Source organism: Schistocerca piceifrons, chromosome 6 (assembly GCF_021461385.2).
Source record: "Schistocerca piceifrons isolate TAMUIC-IGC-003096 chromosome 6, iqSchPice1.1, whole genome shotgun sequence".
NCBI lineage: Eukaryota > Metazoa > Arthropoda > Insecta > Orthoptera > Acrididae > Schistocerca > Schistocerca piceifrons.
Window position 1 is genome coordinate 383,905,345 of NC_060143.1, and position 15,128 is coordinate 383,920,472.

The 15,128-nt window shown below is 38.1% G+C and overlaps 1 protein-coding gene across 1 annotated transcript in view; it reads right to left on the bottom strand.

Annotated features, from left to right (window-relative positions):
• The window catches only part of LOC124803016 (cilia- and flagella-associated protein 52-like), a 108,887-nt gene that overhangs the window by 21,678 nt on the left and 72,081 nt on the right, over positions 1–15,128 (bottom strand). Inside the window, exon 10 of the mRNA XM_047264122.1 lies at positions 7,916–8,067. Coding sequence (XP_047120078.1) covers positions 7,916–8,067 — 152 coding nt within the window. The remainder of the gene's footprint in view (positions 1–7,915; positions 8,068–15,128) is intronic.

Genomic DNA, 15,128 nt, shown 5'->3' on the forward strand with positions numbered 1-15,128 from the left:
ATTTATCACATAACGATGAAAATTCAGTACCTTTTCCTTGTAATCGCCTGGAAGCCACTGAGTGATAGTAGTTTTCCTCTGGAATCCTAAACCATTTCGGTTGAAAAATCTTGATAGCCAGCCCCGGCTAGCTTTCAAACTGGTAATGCCTAGTTCTTTGGCTAAAGACAATGCTTTAATTTGGCACATTTCACTCGTCACCACGCATCCGTATTGTCGCTTCTCATCTACATAATCGCAGAGCCTTTTCTCGAGGTCCGGGTGCTTCGCTTTTTGGCCGTGAAATGCCCAGCAATTACTATTAGTTTCTTGAAGCTGCGTTTTATTTTTTCTCCAGTCATGAATACAACTCTCACTCATGTCGTACTTTCTTCCTGCCGCACGGTTTCCAATATTATCGGCTTCTTCAACAATTTTCACTTTTTCTTTAGCTGTGTACGAGTGATAATGAGAAATTGTAGCCATAATTAACAAGTTTGAAGATGTTAATACTTCACTCAGTGGCGCCGACTTAAGGGGGGCAAGGTACTTTGTACCGCCCCAATAGTTAAAAGTAGGGGCCTCGCCCCCCAATATTCAAACATGAATTTCTCAATGCTCTCTCCCCCTTCCTCATCCTTTCCTGGGAAATCTGTTAAAACGTGCACATACATTTTTGCATAATAATATGTAATGATTATGTAGGAAAAAAATACCGATTTTACGAGCTATTCCCTATTCCTTTCTGCTACTCCTCAATGTCTGCATATGGCAAATTGTCATGACAGGGTTTGTCCCCTGCATCTGTACTATTTGCACACTTTTACTGTACGGAGGTATGCAGGGAACAAAAGCTCACCATGAGCTCGCAGCGCTTTGGCTGCTAGGATGAGCTCCAAAGCAGCCTGCTGGCAGCTAGTAGAAGAAACTAATGAGCAATAGTGACACTGAATTTGATGACGATCGCTAGAAGGACTAGGTAACATTAAAGACTCTTCATTCATTTTTGTAAATTCTACTGACAATCACTAGGTACAACACCACACAAATCAGCACCAGCTCCAGGGATTTTGCCGCACCACGCGAATATGTCAAGTGCCCCCCTTTTTTGACATAGTAAACTTTTCCCACAACGTATTTCATACATTACGCCTTATTTTCTCATATCACACTCATTCGTCTCTTTGTTGTGAATATGCCTTTAATATCAAAGTAGCAGTCAGTGATACATTTACAGTGCAATACATTTTAAGGCATTTTTGTTGGAGGAAATGTTACTTTTGTAAATCAAAGCACACTGTTTCTGTACTATAGACAATTTTCAATAGGACCCTTGATTTTATGAATAATTTGTATTTCCAATTTATTCTCACATTCCTTCATTTACACAAGATGGATTTGCCACCCCCAAAAATCTGCCGCCCTAGGCCATGGCACGGTTCACCCCCCCCCCCCTCCCTCCCCCCCGCCCCCTCCCTAGAGCCGGCCCTGACAATAATCAACACTATTGTTACATAGCTACTACTTGTTAGGCACACAGTACTAATATGGAGGCCACAGCTAATGTTGGCAGCGAACGTAAATATTCCGGAGCTGGCCATCACCAGTGGTCAGTTAGTGTTACTGTAACTTGGTTGAGTTGTTAATCTTTTGTCCCTTACTGTCCAGTTTAAAATGGACAAGTTTATAATTAGGTAGAAATGTGACAATGTGCCAAGTGTTAGCAATGGTGATGGTGAAGCTATACCCAGTGTTAGTGGTGTTGTGTGTGACAACAAAGACGCAGATAGTGACGGTACTGTGGCGGTGACAAAGAACACTGTTCCCAGAAAAAAACAACGCTGTTATCAGCCCTCTTGGAAACAGCAATTTGCATGGATCGATTACAATAAGGTAAAAGATGTTTTTTTTTTTTGTTTTTCAAAATTTGCAGGCAAATGTTTGAAGAAAATCGTTTTCAGTTTTCTCACAAAATGGAAAAAACTTTCATGGAAACTGGTTATTCAAACTGGAAGAACGGGATAGAAAAGTTGAAAGGGCATGAAACATTGGGCTGGCACAGAGAAGCTGTACTGAAATTCAAATTCTTAAAATCGAATGTCAATGTATTTAGCCAGATTTCCAAAGGAAAACTGACACCAATGAAAGAAAACCGAGCTTGTTTACTAAAAATCATATCTTCTCTCCGTTATTTAATATGTGGGCATACTGATTAAACAAGTAACTTTGACAATTTATTACACCTTCAATGTGAAGATAACCAGCTACTTTTAATATGGCTACAGTGCGAAACTTACAAATGGACATCCCATGATGTGCAAAACAAAATTTTGGCCATTTTAAGTCATACACTTCTTAGAAAATTACTGGAGGATATGAAGAGTGCAGAGTATTTTGCAATAATAGCAGATGAAACAACAGACATAGCCACCAAAGAGCAATTTAGTATCTGTATAAGATTTGTTGATGCTTCACTAGATATAGAAGAATATTTTTTAGGGCTATACTCAATACAAAGTACCACATCTAAGGCTCTGTTTGATATTATTATCGACATTTTAAGATGATTTGATATGCCTACATCTAATTGTAGGGGCCAATGCTTTGATGATTCCGCTAACATGGGTGGATTATATAATGGTGTCCAGGCAAAGTTTATGGAAATGGAGAAGAGAGCTATGTTTGTGCACTGCTTTGCACACTGTTTAAATCTAACACTACAAGATGCTGTGAAAGCAGTTCCAGAATGTCAAAATGCTTTGAATGTTATGAAGGACTTAATACATTTTGTGAGAGATTCATCTCTAACATTAGATCTTTTTGCTCACCTGAAGGCAGATGCCTCTACAAATTTGAAACCACTCTGTCCTACAAGGTGGGCCCTAAGGTACTTGGCAATGTCTTCAGTTTTGTCCAGCTATACAGAACTTCAGGAATTTTTTCTAAATGTTTCAAGAAATGACAATTCAGACACTGGGGCCAAAGCAAATGGCTTTTTGATTAATATGCAGACGTATGATTTCTTTTTCATGTTATTACTTTTGGAAAAACTGTTTGGTCACATTGATACTGTAAACATAGCACTACAGAGAAAATCCCTACACTTAGAGGAGGCCAATAAGATGACTTCCACTCTTGTAACTTCTATTAAATTTATGAGAAACAATTTTGAATCATTCTGGGGTGAAGTAACTTCAAAATGTCAAAATATGGATGTTGATTCCCCAAAATTACCCCGTAGAAGAAAAGCCCCTAAGAAATACGATGACTCCATCAATTCATCTGTAGAAACATTCACTGAAGTATGTGACAAATATAGAAGATTGTATTATGAAACAATGGATACTGTAGTGCTCCCAGAATTTTACAAAATTCTGGAGACACTTGTGTTTCAGCCGTTTCGAACCCATGTTATTTTAAAGCAGGGCGTAAGAATGAGCATGGGATACTGCACCCATTTATTGTTTGTGCAGGCGAAACTGGAAGAGAAATAATTCGTTGGTGCTGGCAAGTCTTCAGCACGACCTGCCAAGAATAAACAAATGGCCCGGAAGCTCCGTGGCCGGCTGCAAAGAGTAATGTAGGTTTATATTGTTGGAAAACAAATGGAGTGATTCAAGATAGTGACTGTTTAGCAGACGTTGAACTGCTGTTGAGAGTATGTGGACTGTACGTGGATAGTCAGCCACGATAAAAGCTTATGTATTAATTGTGTTCAAAAATGTGTAATTAACTGATCTTGGGTGCCCGGTAATGTGTGGGCTTACATCATAAAGTTTAGTTGCTGGGTGACATTTCTGAAATCTCTCTGTTTTCATAAACCTCTTCAGTCCTTTTCCTTCACCACTTTTTATTCCCTCTCAACCTTTTGCAGAAAGAAGGAGCCACTCACTCCAAAAGCTTGCATATGTATAACCTTCTTTTATGTGTCCATATGTTGAAAAGAAAAGTTGCTACTCACCATATAGTGGAGATGCTGAATCACAGATAGGCATAACAAAAAGACTGTCACAAATATAGCTTTTGACCAGTAAGGCCTTCATTAAAATTAGACGACAAACACACACATACATCCTCACACAAATGCAACTCACACACATGTGACTGCAGTCTCAGGCATCTGAGGCCACACTTTTATGTGTGTCTTTTCCTGTTGCTGTTTGGTGAGTAGATTTTTTTCTATTGGTCCAGTTACATTATATTGTCAAAACCTGACAGCAAAGTAATTACTATTATGTGTTGGATCCAGATACACACGTATCTTAAACAGTTAAGTTAGTAAGCACTGCCTCACAGTATACTCTGTCATTCATGAACAAATAATCCCTTTAAAGAGAGTTATGATTTTTAATGCTACTGCTTCCTGATGAGATTCTGTATGAGACTGTGGTCGGGTGTAATTGTCAGAATGGTGCTGTTTTAGTGAACAACACACAGTTATTCCATCAACAAAACATGGCAACTCTGATACCTTGCTTCATTTAGGGGTGTTGTTGTTTGAGTACCAACTGCATTTCCTGTTGATGTTATTGCAGTTTAAGACTTCCTAAAACTGCAGCTGTTAGTTCTTGTCTCTTGCGCAAATATCAATACTGATTCCATCACAGGAGATATAAATGTTATCAAGTCAAAGAGGTTGCAGGGCACAGTGACTCATGATGAGCCTCACTCCTAGTGGCTCGCCTGGTGCCACCACCAAGAGGTCAGACTGCCTTTATAAGTGGAGGCCAATAACCCCCCACTGACATATCATTCACAGATTGAAGACTGTTGACATCATACTTGTGACATGCTACTAGAGCTTGGCTACCCTTCCCTTGACTGGGCTACAGATTCCTATACAGATTATTATTTGCTGTGCTCATAATGACTTTCCATGAACTTACAGATGCTCTAACATTATTTTCTGCCAAAAAGCTAGCTTTCTCATGCCAGCTCCAATTGTTCTTGGTTTTGTGCACTTTAATTTCTGAGGTTGTTTAATTGTGAATTAATAAAACTTGTACATGTTGGTACAGGGGAACCAAACGAGTGTACACAATTATTGTTGCTTACTTTGCCGCCATAGTTGCTGACTTTGCTCTCACAGTTTCAAAAATTCAGGATATGTGCTTAATTTTGATACTTAGTTATAACACGCAAGAGTGTCACAATTTTTACAGAAATAATGGAGCAGAAACAGAAATGTACTAACACATTTTGGTGACAGCTCAAGGTGAAGTATAACATTTGAATTCAGTAAAAAGCCTTAAACTGCAAGGGCACTATGGAGTAGGTCACAGATATGTAGAAAGAGTATAACAAGAAAATTAAAGTCAATTACATAAGGCCAAGCACCATCAAAACATAATCCAACCAAAGATTAATCCTCATTTGTACCAAAGTACTGCTTACTGACAACATTCTATTCAAGGCTGTGGTCAAGTGTAAATGCCAAACCAGTGCATGGTAACTCTGTTACCATCCCTCACTATAGCACTGCCACATTTTGTGAATTCCCAAGTGTTTTTGTTATTTACATCTGTAAACTTCAGTCTATATTTGAATTATAATTGTTGAAGATTAACTACAGGTTACAGCAGAAAAGTGCATTCATACTCTGATATGTCATAGAAAGAAATGCTTATTTAAAAGCTAATGATGTCTTTGTTGTTAGATATGCCTAAATGCCACTAGTCAGTCAATTTCAAGTGAGTGGTTGCCTTTCTTCATTTTTGTTTATTGCTTCCATCCAAGTACTTTGTTTTATTCAGAGGTGTGATATTTTTGACAGTGAAACACTCAAAAAATGTCAGAATGGGAGGATTCAAACAGTAAATCACCAAGCAATTTTCAAAACTGGGCATTGATAACAAACTCACCTACTTATTCTAACTGGTTTCATAGAGCTCATCATAAAGGAAAATTGTCAGGGATGTGGAATGAGCCAGAAGTACTATAGGAGGAGGATGCTACCACTGTAACTGCTTTTGTATGCTACATTAAGAACTAACGATAATTAATATCTCAGTATTATGAGATGGCTAGTTGGTACTCACTATATGGTGGAGATGATGAGTTGCAGATAGGCTCAACAAAAAGACTGTCACAAAATAAGCTTTTGGCCAACAAGGACTTTGTCAAAAATACACAACAGACACACACACACACACAATCATGCAAACACAACTCACACACATATGACCACAGTCTCTGGCAGCTAAAGCCAGATTGCCTATCTGCAAATCAGCATTTTTGCTATATGGTGAATAGCAACTATCCTTTTCATAATACTGTTACATTTCATCCTTTATTTTCATAACTAATAGCTGTTGATGCTGACACAAAAAGGCACTTCTTCTATCCTTTATAGGCTGAAGTGGTTCTAGATATGTGCCTCAATTGGAAGAATATTTGAGCTCTGCAAAAATGTTTTATTGTCTGGTTATACTATTTGACATTTTTTACTACTGTTTCTCAACCAATGTACACAAATATATTGATCTTTACTGGTTAAAAGCACTCAATTAAAAATATATGTTTATTTTATCCAATATTATTCAGATTTTTGAATGAGTTAATACCATGGATAATCTTATAAGATGAGCTGATAGGAAAGTATGTTCTCAATTTATTTTACAATTTATTCTCGTTTTTGTTCCAAAATGGATAGTTGAAATCTGAGTCTTAGACATTTATGCAGAGCCTACATGAAAATAATTTCATACATTATGTTATGGTCAACTGTATTATATTTGAAATGAAACTGATTTTTATTAAGAGCTTGAAGAGTAAATGTAGTGATTTGGACATATAAGAATGCCAACTAGGCCTACAATGAAAATAAAATTACAAGATACTTCGATTATCATCTTAACACAATATTCTTAGTAACTGTTTCTGCCAAATAAATAAGGGTTCCCACAGCAGAAACACAGGAAATCATTTTAGAAGATAAGAGTCCCTTATGAGTTTGTCATCAACCAGATGTTACACCTACTACTGTACAAAATACACTTAACTATACTGATTTGTCAACACTCATTCACTTTGTCAGTCAACTGATATCGCAAAATCACACATTTGAAGTGTCATTTTCTATGTAGCTATTGATTCCTGTTTGTGGGTAATAGAGCTGGCAGTTATTGATCTGTAAAGGAATACTATGGGTTTCTGCTGGATTACAAATTTAATTTTTCTGCTTTGAACAAGTTGTTAACCTGTTCGACAACTTTACTGCCTATGTGTGGCACAGTTAATGCTGCACCTGTGATCCATGTGTTCATATCATGAATTCACTTATATCACAATAAGAAGTGGGTGAAGCACAAACTATCAGGGATGTCAATTGTGAAGAGTTCCAATTAAGATTCTATTCTCATTCTGATATCACAGTCTGTTACTAAAACCCTCTGTTGCCTGTTGCACAGTCATGACCTGAAGTGTGGAAGGGAATAAAATATACCAGAATAGCACAGTACTAATGTAGTGTAGTCTATAAAATCATTATTATTTTATTTGTTGAAATTAAATGTGAGGCTTTATCTGCTCATCTTTTGAAAGCGCCTAACAAGTCTTTATCTGAACTGGGCCCTGATAGTGATTAACATTGAGAATTAAAGATATTTGTATTTTATCATACATTAACCTAGTACTTTTAGTAGCTCTTTCACACTTTCATGCTTCAAAATTACACTTAGCCATTGCAAAGAACACTCATTTTTTTCACAGATGACATCACATTAATCTTCTGCACAAAGAGAGTCAAAGTCTATGATCAGGAAATCTTTGCATCTTATGGATAAAATTGGGAAAGTCTAAACTTTATGCATGTAAATGTGTAAGTTATTATAATTGTATTTGCTAATAACTATGAATTAAGGTTTTTTTCCAACTGGTTCAGGTTATTTGGTGCCAGAACACTAATAAACATGCATTACATATACAAAGTACTTACTCAATGTCCCATATGATACATGTTCCATCAGTACAAGAACTGACTGCCTCCTTGTTAGAATTAGAAATGGAGATTGAAGATACAGCCCCTCTGTGTTCTCTTAAACTAGCTAGGAGCTTCTGATAACTTGTTTTCATCTCCCATACACGTATCTAATTGTAAAGAAAAGTAAGATTTAACTAAAATTATTACTTTGCAAAAACAGACAATGTCTGATGGGATACCACAATCATTGGTTATACAATGTTACTCATAATCCATCTTGATTACAAAAATGTTTATTCACATGAGCGGTTTCGGTTCCTCTAGAACCATTTTCAGATGTGAAATGATAATGATGCTGATTTACTATTTCACAAATGCAAACCTTTTTTTTTTTTTTTTCTTTTTATCCTATCCGATCAACATCAAATGTACCAAAATGTACCTGCAATTTCGGTTACAGGAGTAACCTGTCCACACACAGAAACCTTCACATGCTGTGTCACATAAAATTGGTTGACAGAATGCACATCATTTATATAAATATATAACTATTATCAACAGGTGGCGTCTGGTACATTTGTTACATTACACATTGTGGTGCGATGGACCTCAGATGACTGAACGGCTTGCAGCACAAAATCGAAACAGTGGGAACCACAGAAGCAGACCATGGAGGAAAACAAGTCTACACCAGCGCCATGGATATAAAAATTGCCCTATGTTTTAGATAGTATAAAATTGATAATTTTGTTGTGTACTTTAATCTTGACAAGTACAGATTTTTAACCTTGACAACTACAGATTTTAATTAGGTATTTTAGAGATAAAAGTAAATTAGAAAAATCTACTTAATACAGTATGTGCATATGTAATGTAACAAATGTACCAGATGCCACCTGTCTATAATAGTTTCATAATTAATATAAATGGCATGCATTCTGCCAACCAATTTTATGTGACACAACATGTGAAGGTTGCTGTATGTGGTCGTGTTACTCCTGTAACTGAAATTGCAGGTACATTTGATGTTGATCGGATAGGATAAAAAAGAAGGTTTGCATTTGTGAAATAGTAAATCAGTATCATTATCGTTTCAGATCTGAAGATGACTCTAGAGGAACTGAAACCGGTCATGTGAATAAACATTTTTGCAATCCAGACAGATTGTAAGTAACATTGAAATTATTACATCTGTAAATTATGCACTGATTATTAAATCAACAAAAAAAGTACCACAATTAAAATTATTTGAAATCATAGGTTTTATAAATTATATAAGTTTTATCTTGTCATTTTGCCTTGATCACCACATTTTTAAAACTCTGAACTAGTTTTTTGATGCTCTGTATTTCTGTTTTTCTTTTCATATATTTGGTGTCTACTAACCTACAAATTCCTATCATTCCTAAGGTGAACATTAATTTGTAGGCAATAATTACTCAAGAAGCGGTATCACAGTATCTGCCATTCATGTTAATTTTCTCATTTTCCCTTAATTTCTCCAATTTTTACTCTTATAATCAACTGGTCAGATACGTTTTGTACTATTCAACAAATTTAATCTTTTTTATTCCATATGTTATGTGTCTCAGCACGCTTCATAGTCTGTAATCTAGTTAATAAATTATTGACTAACAGAGATCTGACTATGAAAAAGCATAATTTCTGGTTGCAGTCATTCCTTCAATAACACTCCATCAGTTTTAAGCAAGTTTGTACACTTGCTTCACACCAACTCTCAGACTAAAAAAAATCTGCACTTGACAAAAATAATTGTAATTTCCTACTCTGTATGCACATATATATCTGGTGCACAGGGTATGGGACTCACTGGGAAAAAAAGTTTTACCTTTATATCGCATAAGAAGCTAAACACTTGTGTCTCACAAGTTTCTCTTTGTTAAATAATTTGTGTCCTTCTGAATCACCTCTCCTTCACTGGTGGAAGTGAACCCAGAAAATAATAAGAAGTATGTTGGTATTATTGTAAGTTTCTCTCAGCTAGGACACACTCTTATGCTAAACTGCCTGATGTGCCCTGGATATGATTTCATGAACTGCGCCTATATTAAAATTTTACAGTACTAATTTCTAATTTATTTGTACTCCATTCTCCTTTTTTCCATTCTTCTGAGTGGCAATGAGTGTTGGTACTGGGTTCCCACAGATGTCTATTCTATTTGCCTCTATATTCACATTTGTGTACCCTCAGTTTTGGCTGCAGGTGCTTACAAGTTGTCTGTTATGCATGTTTACTTTGATCTCCTAGTACAGCATTGTTATGATATGAATAAATAAGAAGATCATTGCACACATTAATCCTTTAGAGTAACTTACAACCTCAGTCTCTCCATTGTTTCTCAAAGTGTTTTAAAACACTCATAAAAAAAAGTTTTGCATCACCTTGGCTCTGAGAGTTCTGGAACCTATACAGAAAATTGGAATAGAGATTAGCATAAACATCATTTCTGTCCTTTTTGTCGTTGTTGTTGTGGTCTTCAATCCTGAGACTGGTTTGATGCAGCTCTCCATGCTACTCTATCCTGTGCAAGCTTCTTCATCTCCCAGTCACTACTGCAACCTACATCTTTCTGAATCTGCTTAGTGCATTCATCTCTTGGTCTCCCTGTACAATTTTTACCCTCCACGCTCCCCTCCAATACTAAATTGGTGATCCTGTGATGCCTCAGAACATGTCCTACCAACTGATCCCTTCTTCTAGTCAAGTTATGCCACAAACTCCTCTTATCCCCAATTCTATTCAATACCTCTTCATTAGTTATGTGATCTACCCATATAATCTTCAGCATTCTTCTGTAGCACCACATTTCAAAAGCTTCTATTCTCTTCTTGTCCAAACTATTTATCGTCCATGTTTCACTTCCACACATGGCTCCACTCCATACAAATACTTTCAGAAACGACTTCCTGACACTTAAATCTATACTCGATGTTAACAAATTTCTCTTCTGCAGAAACGCTTTCCTTGCCATTGCCGGTCTACATTTTATATCCTCTCTACTTCGACCACCATCAGTTATTTTGCTCCCCAAATATTATCATGAAAACCACACATTGCATGTTGTACCACCATACAACGAGACCTTCATAGGTGGTGGTCCAGATTGCTGTACACACCGGTACCTCTAATACCCAGTAGCACATCCTCTTGCATTGATGCATGCCTGTATTTGTCATGGCATACTATCCACAAGTTCATCAAGGCACTGTTTGTCTGGATTGTCCCACTCCTCAATTTGGCGTAGATCCCTCAGAGTGGTTGGTGGGTCATGTAGTCCATAAACACCCATTTTCAATCTATCCCAGACATGTTTGATAGGTTTCATGTCTGGAGAACATGCTGACCACTCTAGTCAAGTGATTTAGTTATCCTGAAAAAATTCATTCACAAGATGTGCATGATGGGGGCGCAAATTATTGTCCATTAAGACGAATGCCTCGCTAATATGCTGCCGATATGGTTGCATTATTGGTCAGAGGATGGCATTCACATATCGTACAGCCATTACGGTGCCTTCCATGACCACCAGCAGCATGTCAGCCCCACATAATGCCACCCCAAAACAGCAGTGAACCTCCACCTTGCTGCATTCGCTGGACGGTGTGTCTAAGGCGTTCAGCCTGACCGGGTTGCCTCCAAACACATCTCTGACAATTGTCTGGTTGAAGGTATACGTGACACTCATCAGTGAAGAGAACCTGATACCAATCCTGTGCGGTCCATTAGGCATGTTGTCTTTGTCTGTACCACACTGCATGGTGTCGTGGTTGCAAAGATGGACCTCGCCATTGACGTGGGGTGTGAAGTTGCAAGTTGTGGAGCCTATTACACACAGTTTTAGTCATAACACAATGTCCTGAGGCTGCACAAAAAGCATTATTCAACACGGTGGCATTGCTATCAGGGTTCCTCCGAGCTATAATTGGTAGGTAGCGGCCATCCACTGCAGTAGTAGCCCTTGAGCAGCTTGAGCGAGGCACGTCATCGACAGTTCCTGTCTCTTTGTATCTCCTCTATGTCTGAACAACATCACTTTGGTTCACTCCGAGATGCCTGGGCACTTTCCATGTTCAGAGCCTTTCCTGGCACAAAGTAACAATGCAAATGCGATCAAACCACGGTATTGGCTGTCTAGGCTTGGTTGAACTTCAGACAACATGAGCCATGTACCTCCTTCCTGGTGCAATTACTGGCACTGATTGGCTGTCGGATCCCCTCCCATCTAATAGGCGCTGCTCATGCATGGTTGTTTACATCTTTGGGTGGGTTTAGTGACATCTCTGAACAATCAAAAGGACTGTGTCTGTGATACAATACCCACAATCAAAGCCTATCTTCAGGAGTTCTGGGAACCGGGGTTATGCAAAACTTTTTTGATGTCTATAAATGATAAAAGGAACACACAAAACACTGACTGGGTTTTGGTGTTGCTTTTTGACAGCTAGGATGCTAATGATATTGAGACTGAGTGTCCAAAAATTCACAAGCAACAACATCTTTTTGTCAGCTTTTAAATACTGCGTGTTGTGAATAAATGTAATCATATGACACATTATTCTGCTGATGATGGCAGGATAAAACACCATTCCAAACTATATGAGAAACCAAGTTTCACAAAGCCTTAATATTAGTTAGAGACCAAATATACCAATTTTAAAGCTATCTTGGCATTGCACACAGCTTTAATCTATAACTGATATTTTTGAGAACAAGCATCATCAAGAAACAATAATTTCTTGAAGAGTAATGTATTTCATCATGCAAAAGGCAATACTAGAACATGTTAGTTTATCCTCATTTACATTAATATTTCACTGTACACAAAAATTTAACTTTCAGTTCTTCATTACATTTCTTGTTTATAAAAATGTAGTCTCCTGAAGAGAAGCAGAGGATGCAATCACTAAACTAAACTCTGAGACAAAAATAAAAAACAATGCACCACACAGAAATTATCTGGATGGGAAGGAAATAGGTAGATGTGATGTACATGTACAGCCAAACAAATGATTACAGTTTCAGAAAAAATAGATGATTTATTCAAGAGAATGAATTTCACAAACTAAGCATGTCAGTAATGTGTTGGTCCTCCTCTGGACCTTATGCAAGCAGCTATTCAACTTGACATCAGTTAACAGAGTTGTTGGATGTCCTTCTGAGGGATATCATGTCAAATTCTGTCCAATTTGTACATCAGTTTGGAAAAATCCCGAACTTGTTGGAGGGGCCTGCCCATAATGCTCCAAACCATCTCAATTGGAAAGAGATCTGGTGACCTAGCTGGCCAAGGCAGGATATGGCAAGCATGAAGACAAGCAATAGGAAGCTTCACCGAGGGTGGCCACGAATTATCTTGCTGAAATGTAAGCCCAGGATGGCTTGCATTGGAAAAAAAAGAGCATAGCATATTGTCCATGTACTGCAGTGCTATAAGGGTGCCATGGAAGACAACCAAAAGAGCCCAGCTATCAAATGAAGTGGCACCACAAATCAACACTCCTGCTTGTCAGGCTGTAAGGTGGACAACAGTCAGGTCGGTATCCCACCACCATCCAGGGCATCTCCATACATGTCTTCAGCCTGGAATCTCATTAAGTGGAGTGGGACTGTCTTCAGTAATGAGTCCTGCTTTGAACTGATCCCTGATGACCAGTGAAGACACATCTGGAGGTGCCCTGGATAGTGGTGTGATACCTACTTGACTGTCACCTGCCATATGGCCCCACAACCTGTAATTTCACTGACTGGAGTAGAACTGTCATCAGTGATGACTCTTGCTTTGAACTGAGACTTGATGACCAGTGAAGACATATCTGGAGATGACCCAGACAGTGGTAGGATACCAACCTGACTTTTGCCCACCATAAAGCTCAACAATGAGGAATAATGTTCTGAGGTGCCATTTCATTTCACAGCAGGACCCATTTGGTTGTCATCCATGGCACCCATACAGCACAATGGTACGTCAACAATATTCTGTGTCCAATTTTGTTGCCTACCTGGGCTTACATTTCAGCAAGATAATGCACATCTGCACAAGGTGAGAATCCTACTTCTCTTTTCATCCTTGACAAACCATACCTTGGCCAGCAAGGTCTCTGGATCTCTGTTCAACTGAGAATTTTTGAGGCATTATAAGCAGAGCCCTCCAATCATATTGGGAATTTGATGATCTAATGCACCAATTGAATGCAATTTGGCATGGTATCCTTCAGGAGGACACCCAACAACTACATCAATCAATGCCAAGCTGAATAACTTCCTGCATAAGATCCAGAGGTAGTTTGGCCTGGAAGCAATGGCAGTAGTCAATTGTGTTGTTGTTGCTGAGCTTACAAAACTAATAGGCCATGACAGTTAACCCTAATACATAGGTAAAATGTAGACTAAGACACTAGTAAGGTTGAATGAAGTGGAAAGAGAATCTGTACTGGTAATACCCAACACACTGTCACAATACAAATTGCGAAATGTAGTGATCTTGGTGTCTACTTCATCACTTGAGCAATTATCATCATTAATGCAGAGTTCAAGATGTGATTACTTACTTTGTAGCATGTGCTTGGTTCACACTGTTGACTACTCTCAACTTTTATCTCTTCTTGTGTTGCCCATTACGTTTAATCTGCCTGAAACCAACTTCCTCCTCTCCTCTGTCAGTCACCAATTTCCTCTGTCATCTTCATATATTAACATAACATTTTTTGTTCATCTCACTTCCATACTCTGTGATATGTGTCATTCTTGTTTCTTTCCATCCTGTATTCTGTTCTTCAATTTTCTTCTGTACCACTATCTATCTCTTTCTTCACGTCCTACTATTTTGCCCTGTCTTTGTCGCTCCTAAGATTCTATTTTCAGTTTCTCCTCCCTTTTTCTCTTACTAATAAACTACCCTTCTTGCTATTTTTAGCTTCTTAAGTTTCATAACCACATCTGTTGTTGGGCTTGAATTGTTGATTTCCCTCACATTCTGTGCCCCAAAAATAAATGTCTGCAATTCTTCCAATTACATCAGTTCATGTGCCACCTCTGTTATGTTTTGTATGTATTGTATTGTATGTTAACTGGGGACCTAGAAACCACAGCCGCAGTGGTCCACAACCCCACGACAACTACGGCAGTCCACTTCACCCCTCCGCCACCCCACACCAAACCGAGGGTTATTGTGCGGTTTGGCTCCTGGTGAACCCCCCAGGTAACATC